The sequence below is a fragment of the Doryrhamphus excisus genome, linkage group LG3 (assembly GCF_037039965.1).
Source record: "Doryrhamphus excisus strain RoL-2023G ecotype Guam linkage group LG3, RoL_Dexc_Guam_v1.1, whole genome shotgun sequence".
Classification (NCBI taxonomy): Eukaryota; Metazoa; Chordata; class Actinopteri; order Syngnathiformes; family Syngnathidae; genus Doryrhamphus; species Doryrhamphus excisus.
Genome location: NC_136359.1, coordinates 7094928 through 7104351, shown reverse-complemented (window position 1 = coordinate 7104351; position 9424 = coordinate 7094928). Strand labels below are relative to the sequence as shown.

General features: G+C 45.2%; 1 protein-coding gene across 1 annotated transcript in view; it reads right to left on the bottom strand.

The window, feature by feature from the left end:
- Window positions 1–710: 710 nt before the first annotated feature.
- kremen1 (kringle containing transmembrane protein 1) overlaps window positions 711–9424 on the bottom strand; it is a 53644-nt gene continuing 44930 nt past the window's right edge. Inside the window, exons 6-10 of the mRNA XM_078789572.1 lie at window positions 7657–7810; window positions 7245–7577; window positions 4722–4964; window positions 3985–4069; window positions 711–2939 (exon numbers count right to left, since the gene is read on the bottom strand). Coding sequence (XP_078645698.1) covers window positions 2780–2939; window positions 3985–4069; window positions 4722–4964; window positions 7245–7577; window positions 7657–7810 — 975 coding nt within the window. The 3' untranslated portion in view covers window positions 711–2779. The remainder of the gene's footprint in view (window positions 2940–3984; window positions 4070–4721; window positions 4965–7244; window positions 7578–7656; window positions 7811–9424) is intronic.

Genomic DNA, 9424 nt, shown 5'->3' with positions numbered 1-9424 from the left:
AACACGCACAATTCTTAAAATAAAAATACATATTTTTAAAAACTTGAAGGAGTTTCCCTTGAAGGACTTACAGGTTAATGAATAACAGACATATAAGAATATTCATAAGAAAAACACTCGTCAGCAAGATGTTATGTGCAGCTGTGTCCACTAGAGAGCGAAAGAGGGCCATTGTGGGGTTATGTTTCGTCTATTTCTTTCACAGAATGACTCCGAATCAATAAACTGTATTTTTGCTGATCCGTGGTTTGCCTTTTAATGTATTAAAAATACTGGTCCACTTCTTGGTCGTTGTTTTTTATATACTTCATAACATATAAAAAAGACAGACATCTTTGCTGAGATAAACAAAAACTTTTGCACAAACTTTGTTTGCTGCATAACCAGCATTAAAGTATGTCATGTGAAGACAGCTGGGATAGGCTCCAGCACGCCCGCGACCCTCGTGAGTATAAGCGGTATAAAATGGATGAATGTTTCTCATGGATTCCCACGGGGCCAACTAAACAGGAACACGGAGCAAAACGTTTTTAAAGCTTTACATGCACAGTGTTCCCGTTTTTCCCGTTCCAGGATGAGGGCCACGTGACCCTGTGTGCAGATCTGGGAGCCATTTTCCGTATCTGATCAGCGCTTAAAGTCATGCTGAATTCCCCCCCCCCCCCCCCCCCAAGCCAAAGAAAGACACGATGGAGAGTTAGGAACACATGCATACGGTATTTATTTCTGCAACACGTGAAATAAAACCAAGCAGGTACTGGAATTGTACAAAAAGACTCACATAGAAAAGAAGAATAATTTAGTGTATAAATTATAAATCTCTTTATTTCTGCTATGTACACACGTTTCATGACCACAGAAGCCAAAAGTGACGGGGCTTGTCCACGTCGCCTCCCACTGCTGCTCATCTCACGGCGTGCCGGGATGTTTGCATAACGAGGCTCCAAAACCAACCACAGCCTGGACTGCTTCATTTGCTCATTGGCATTTTTAGTCCTCTTTTGTCCCTTTTTCACATCCCGGGTACCTCGGCTCCACCGGCCGTGCCGTTGTTGACTCAAGCGCAGAAAGTGGCAGGCAGCAAGTCACAAACGCTGAGGCTGCAAAATCTTGCAATTATTTGTCAAAACCTAAGCTTATTAGAATTACTTTATTTTGTTTTTCCATAAATTTAGTTTTCCTTCAAAAATTTCTGGAAGATTCAAATTTTATGCTACAAAAATGATTTTTCCTCATATTACACATTCATTCTCCTACTTGAACTTTATTCTCAAAAAATGACAGCAGATTTTTAAATTTTTGCTGTTATTGTATTTTTCATTTTCAGAATATTTTGAGTTAATTATTCAACAATCTTAGTACATTTTCTTCTCGTAATATTCACACTTAATTCCCATAATATTATTACCCCCAACCTAATTTTCTAAAAATTCCAACTTCATTTGTTATTTTGAATGAATGAATTTAATTTCAATTTTACTTTTCCCCACAATATTATTTCTAATATTATTTATTCTTGCAAAAATACAACTTTTTCTTGTTTTAATATTTTGACTTAATTCTTGTGAAATGACTGTTGCTGTTATTATTATTATTAGTAGTTTTCTTGTTAAATGATGTTTGTATAGATATCGATAGTTCTGTTGTACACAGAACAAAGTATGCATGTGGAATTCACACCTGTGCATGCGTGTTACCGCTATGATACGACATTCCAAGGTGGACAATTGCACACAGAAGCCCCGCCCCCAAAGGTGGACTGTGTGTGGTTTGGAGATAAGAGCGAGACAGAAGGGAAATGTCCGACTGTGTGAGAGGAGCCTGAACACGTCTAGTGGAGTCTAAACTTGCTGCACGGCTGTAAAACCGTGCTGCTAATCAACGTTTGGGAGAAGGACACAGGAATGACTTTGCTGCTGCGTTCAAGTGCTCGGGTCGTTGGAAGTACTTGATTTTGGATTCTTTCTAAGTGCGTTTGGACCTGAAATGCAAGAAGACAGGCAGGGAGCATAAGAGTAGACGTTTGACCAAAAACGTAGAACCTTCAGGGGGCAGCTGACGAGCAAAAGACACGGCAAGGAACCTTTCGTCTTTTTGACGGGTCGACACGCAAAACAACGGCGGCGCTAAAGTATCGGGAAATTGCGTTTTCATCAAAATGTTCAAAATGGTAGATGTATTTTGTGTCTTATGTTTATGTTTTTGTGTTGTGTTTTATCTGGCTCTGCATTCGCTTTGAAATGTCGCTGTGTTAGCCTTCCGCTATCTCATGCACTCCAAATGATTGGACCTCAGCTACCTCTTCACATCCTGCACTGTGAGGTGTCCCAATACTTTTGTCCACACATCACGGCAGGATTACATATAATACAACAGGGACCCACACGCCCCACCCCCACCCCCAACCCGTCACAGCTAAAGTGAACAATATGTTCAGTAAGAGAAATCAACCGAAGGTCCTTGAATGCCTCATTTCATCAGTCTACAAAAAGATTCTCATCTGGGATCCTTTCACTGCAGTCCAAGAGGGACCGGGAGATCCTTAAGGCACTTGAACGCCACACACAACGAAGAAGCGATGCCGAGTCCCAATGAGGATGAAGGAGTCGCCGCCGGGAGGCTTCCCGCCGTGCAGAGTCAGCCCCGCCCCCCGTCCCTCCGCAGGACGGCGAGGGCCCGCCACTAGTCAGCTAAGCGTTCCATTATCCGAGGGCGCTTCCGTGACAGCCGCTGGGCGGTGTCGTGGCTCACGTTCGGTCCCGACAAGGCAGCTGTGCCGCTAGTTGCCCACCAGGGGGCTGAGGTCGCCGTGGTGGTTCTTTAGCTTCTTCTTGAAGAGGGAGATGGTGGAGGGGCGGTACAGGATGATCCAAGGCTCCGACACCGCCGCGTTCTGGCTGCAGCCATCCGAGCCACTCACCGTGGGGATGCCGGGGGACCTGGGGGCCACACGGCACACATTGAAGCACGGGGGCATTCATGAGCGCCGCAACGACCGCGTCAACCACCACAATCAACCTCACCCAGATTGTCCTCACAAAAAATGCACAAAAACCTCCATTGGTCATGACAAAAATGTCAAAATTCCCCCCCCCCCCAAGAATAAATACATCCTAAATTGTTAAAGTGATTTACAAAAAACCCATCGCCATCTTTTATAGTGGAGGTATCAAAATTAATACATAAATAAATACATTCATTAAGAATACCCATCTACCATCAACTAAAAATATATCAAAGCTATAAAAAAACAATATCCCATTTTAAAAAAGAAATACTTATATTAAAATTAAATATGAAAAATCTTTTTAAATGGGAGTGTTTAAAATATTTATATTCCGAGAATATAAATATATTTATTAAAAATCCGCAACTAGTATAATGTAAAAAAAAATTAAAATCTGAAAAAACAAAATGTAAAAAATATTAAAATAATTATTTAATTCAATATAAACCTTTGAAATGGGCTGTTTAAAATATTTATTATTATTATTATTATTATTATTATTATTATTATTATTATTATTATTATTATTATTATATGTATTACAAGAACATAAATATATTTATTAAAAATCCCCATCTCTTATAATATCAATTAAAAAAATATCAAAATAAATCTATAATATACATTATACATTTTTCATTTGTAAAAAATATGTTTTAAAAAATCTATATTACAAGAAAATAAATACATTAATCAAATATCCCCAACTTTTATGGCGATATGTTTTCTCCATCTTTCATAATAAGGATGGCTAAAAAATCAAAATGACAAATAACTGAAAATAAATTCTAAAAATAAAATGATCATATTTAAATGTGCTGCACGAGGATTCCCTTTTTAACTTCATGCATTTATTGCATTTCCTCTCTATTCTTTCTGTGACTGTGACTTTTTAAATAACTTTTAGAGTCCTTCGTGTGTTTTTATTATTTTATATTAGGATTACTTTCTTTTATATTATATGACGGCACACTCACTTGAGGGTGACGTGCAGCAGCAGCTTGGCCAGCATGGCCACCACGGTGAGGACGAGGAGAGCAGCCAGGGCGTAGATGGTCCACACTGCACACACACGCACATACACACACGCACACACACACACACACACGCACACACACACACACACACACACACACACACACACACACAATGTTATTGTAGTAGCCTCGGCCATCAGAAAGAGCAAAAAGTGCAGCAGGATGAAAAGGACGAGGACACCTGCTAGCCAAGCTCTTAGCTAGCAAAGTTGATACGTCACCCTTACACAGCCGTGTGTCGGTGTGTGTGCATGTGTGTGAGACACAATAATTAAGTTCATCACAAAGTCCCACCCGTGCGTTAACATTGCGTAACATCCTGCACATGCTTTTCCAGCGCGTTATCACACAGGAAAGATGGATGCCCAGCGCTTATGACACGTTCTTCTGCCACCTTGTGACCGTTTTTATGGCTTAAAACTGTACCCAACATGATCTCTTCTATTGTTCTCTTACGTCATCACCGTCATCTAAACACGTCTGTGGTAGCCAATGAGTTGAAGGTAAGATTTGATGTTTAGCTTCTCTTTGCACATGCATGACAACGAGGTGTGCGTCTGTTCCTAATGTTGTGTCCATGGACACCCGGCTGTTTGGCAAGAAGCTAAGAGTGCAGAAGAAGGTAAAGAAGGAAAGAAGGTAAAGAGCTTGTGGTGTAGAGGATCACAGGGACATACTAGCGCTGTGGCCGGTGGTCTCGCCGGGTCCAGCCCACTGACCTGGCATGTTGTGGTCCGGTTTGCCGGGGCTGGACGTGATGACGTAGAGGATCTGCGAGGAGCGTCCTTTGGAGGTGAGGTTGGACCCGTTGGTGACGGTGTGGGGCGTTTGGGGGGGTTCCGCCGTGCTGGGGAAGCCCTCGTCTTCATCCTCCGTCGTCTCGCTGGCGTCGTCGTCACAGTCTTTGTGAGTTGTCAGTGCTGCGAGGGGGGGGGGGGGGGGGGCACAGAAGAGCGTTTGTTTGTGTCGTGTCCCTCGGCTGAGCGAGGTCGAGACTCGAGACGTTCAAGTGTGTCAGGACACGTGGTGGCCACTCCAGACGCTCCTTCTAGCCTGCTGAGCAGCAGCTGGCCACACTGCGCCTCATAAAACAACAGCTTTGCTCATTTGGGGACCCGGACGAACGCCACATGCGTTTACCGATATAAATAAATATAAAAAACTCATTTCATCATGGAGACAACAAAAATCACAATCATAAATAATCTTCAAATGGGAAAGGCTTGGTTTCTATTATTAGTAATTTTATTAATATGCTAAAAAACATTATCATATTGTTTTGGAGGGCTGCACAGCGGCCATCCATTTGTCCATCCATCCATTTGTCCATCCATCACACCGTCCGTCCATTCCACCCATTCATCAGTCCATCCACCCATCCTTCAGTCCATCCATCCATCCTTCAGTCCATCCATCCATGCATCCGTCCATCCATCCATTCGTTGATCCATCCATCCATGCATCCATCCATGCATCCATCCATGCATCCATCCATCCTTCAGTCCATCCATGCATCTGTCCATCCATCCATTCGTTGATCCATCCATTTATCCATCCATCCGTCCGTCCATACTTCAGTCCATCCATTCGTTGATCCATCCATCCATTTATCCATCCATCCATCCATCTGTCCATCCATCCTTCAGTCCATCCATGCATCCGTCCATCCATCCATTGATCCATCCATCCATCCATTTATCCATCCATCCATCATCAGTCCGTCCATCCATCCTTCAGACCATCCATGCATCCATCCATCCGTCCATCCTTCAGTCCATCCATGCATCCGTCCATCCATCCATTATTTGATCCATCCATCCATTTATTATCCATGCATCCATTCGTTGATCCATCCATCCATCCATGCATCCATCCATGCACCCATCCATCCATCCATGCATCCATCCATGCACCCATCCATCCATCCATCTGTCCATCCATGCATCCATCCATCATCCATGCGTACATCCATCTGTTTTCCATATGCGTGTTAAAAGGGAGCTTGAGGTCTCCATGTTTTTTGAGTGTTGAAAACAAACATGTGGTGTTCACATGTGACTGCGGTATCCCAAGTGTTTTACTTTCTTTCCATCCTCGTCTCCCCGTCCGACTTTGACGAGTGTTCTCTGCATGACAATGATCAGCTGCGTTGCTTTGAAGTCTCTGGGTTGTAATGACGGCGTTTTAAGCCGTTCTGATTGTCAACGTCAACTGAAATCTAATGTGGGTGTGTGTCCCGTGTCTGGCTGACGTCTGCTCAGGTTTCTGTCTTGTCTTCCTTCCATTAGCCTTTCCACAAGCGTCCACATGAATGTGGAACGAGTGCGAGTGAGGTCACGACTCTCTCAGGCTTTTTGTTCTCGGCGCGATCATGCAATCAGGGAGTCGCAGTGTTCCCGTACGTGGGCGGCGTTCTAAAAGCCGCCGTGCATTTCATCAGGCCAAGTGACGCGGGCTCCCTCCGCTCGATAAGAACGTTTGAGAGAGAGGAGCCAAAATATGACTTCAGAACGCCGCATCACCCGAGGCCGCGAGACGCTGACGAGCTAATGGAAAAATCATAAAGGAGAGACTTTTTAAAAACTCCATTTTGGTGGAGGTGGAGCCCACCCTGAGGCTCAAACCCAACATGGCCGAGTGGGACACTCATACTACAGATATGTCAAAAATGTGGAGACACTTTCTCATTCAACAGCATGGGGAAGTGGGTCTAAACATCTGACTGCTACTGTCTGTGACGTCACCCGTCATTCTAGACAAGCCTTGGATGGGAGGATACTTCATGGGCATGCGGTCTTTCCGCTTCTCCAGTTCTGGTGTCCCGTGCTGTCCCGTCTGTGTGTTTGTAGGTGGGTTTACCTTATGGGTGACATAGTTTCTCCCAGTGGTGCATTACCGTCTGGATGCAACTCCGTGCTCGGCAGCCGGGGAGAGTGAAGTCTGGGCTTCCCTGCTTCGGCTGCTGCTCGCAACCCGACCTCAGATGTTTTAGAAACTATTTAAAATGGTCGACATCTGAATGAACCAAACGTACGTGTTTCATGAACACTGAAGATCACGTAGAGTCATTGCAAAACCCAAGGTCTAAGTTGAGTCTAAGTTGAGTCATTAAGGTAAGTCAACAGTGACGATGCTTTGTGGGTCTGTTTGTACACATTTAGTACGGAAGAAAAGCAACACACTAAAAAGCGGAATCTTACCTTGGTAGAGCAGAGCGAAACCCTGGGCTTGGTTGGTGCGATCCGAGTAGAAGTAAACGATGACAAAGTCTCCAGTGATGTTGACCACCTCCCTCGGGGAGCTGCCCCAGTCAAAGCGCGCCACCACCTGGTTGGTGTAGCCGTCCAGCAGCTCCACCATGTCGGTCTGATCCGAAATGTCGAAGAAGGTGAAGTTGAACAGGATGGCGGAAGATCCCGGCACCTGCACTGTCCAGTAGCAAACACGACTGGCTCCATATTTGTCCGGAAAGTCAGGTGAGTAGATGACTCCGGACGGGGAGGTGTAGTTCCCCCCGCAGGACCCCACCTGGGCTGTTATAACGAAAGCAGAGCAAAAGCTTAGGGAAAAAGAGCAATCAGCTTGGATGTTTCGTGAAACTCAGCCACTGACTGTCGAAGACGATGACCCAGCCGTCTCCGCCACACGGCTGCGTGTGGTCGCCGAAACAAACGTGGTTACACTCCATGCCGGGGGACTCGCCGTGGTCCTGCAGGTCCACGTTGTTGCCGCAGAAACAGGCGTACCCCGACTCCATGCCGGCAAGCTGCACAGAGACGAACTGTTCAGTGTTCCATAAACACGTTTCAGATTAGCTTTAGCCCGTTGTTCCTGTTACCCCCCCTCCGGTCTGCCTAGATCTCCTACACACTCTTGGCGCACCACATCCTGATGCCGCTGAGTAACGTAACAAATGACCATCCGTTTTATTTATTTAGAAACGCCATCCAACCATCTTCCGCTTAGCCAAGGTCAGGTTGTGGGGGCAGCAGCCTGAGCAGAGAAGCCCTGACCCCTCTACCGCCGGCTACTTCTACAGTTCCTCCCAGCAGATCCTGAGGCGTTTCCCAGGCCAGACAGTCTCTCTCCAACGTGTCCTCCTATTTATTTCTTCTACATTTTAGAAGGCAAAAATGTACCACTTCCACATGGACTGGGAGGAGAAAATTTTTTTTCCATGCAGTGTTCAGGCAATGCACACTGCCACGCCACGCCTACCACCATCTGCTGCCATCATTCATCTCTGAATGACCGTGGTGTCATGGGGGAGCGATAATCAAACGAAATGATATTGGGACGGCTGTATGGCCATCTTGAGGAGAGGAGGTTGCCCACAGCCACAGCTGGCAGTGCTCATGTTCTTCAAGCAGCGCTAATTCGAGGTCCCAGTGGTTATTTGCTCGTGTCGTCCACCCACTGAAGAGACTCGGCAGAATGGAGGCGTTAATGGGAGCATTTACGGAAACTACTGTTGCGTAAGGAATGTTATGCAAACCTCTCAAACGCATTTTTAGAATTTTTGTATAATTTCAAGCCCTCTAAGTGTTTTTGGTATGAGTCAGAATGAAATCTGTCTGTTTTTTATTGTCTTCTTTGTGAACATGTATCGCCATGAAACAAAATGCTTTTCTTCCCTTCTCCAGATGTTAGAACAAACATTACTGTCAATAAATTTGACTGAAGCGTCGCAGGCCTGCAGGAATGCCAAACGTCAGAAATCCTCACACGGATCAACAGCCATTGTTCCTGCATCCAAAGGGAAACCGTTGTCCGAGTTCCATTCACGCCCAACGCCATGGAGGTACTGCGTCACGGGTGAGGAATTTATGGCCACGCCTCCCGCTCCCGCCAAGTGCTGTCACTTAGAGCTTTTTTTCCCTTCATAAAGGGTCGCTTTTGATTTGGCTTCGTTTTTGATGTCGGGTTTCCTTCTTGACGCAATCTTTATCATTTATCCGGGCTTGGGGCCAGCACTGACATCTGGGGGCCTGACCGGGCGATGGGCCTCTCATGATAATCCATTCATCCGCCAATTTTTAAATCTGTAGATCTGTGTAGATGGACAATCTGTGTAGATGGGTGTAGATTGGTAGATGGGTGTAGATGGATAGATGGGTGTAGATGGACAATCTGTGTAGATGGGTGTAGATGGACAATCTGATGGGTGTAGATTGGTAGATGGGTGTAGATGGGTAGATGGGTGTAGATGGATAGATGGGTGTAGATGGGTGTAGTAGATGGGTGAAGATGGGTGTAGTAGATGGGTGTATATGGTAGATGGATGTAGATGGATAAATGGGTGTAGATGGATGTTGATGGGTAGGTGGGTGTAGATGGGGGTAGATGGGTGTAGATGGCTAGGTGGGTGTAAATGGTTGTA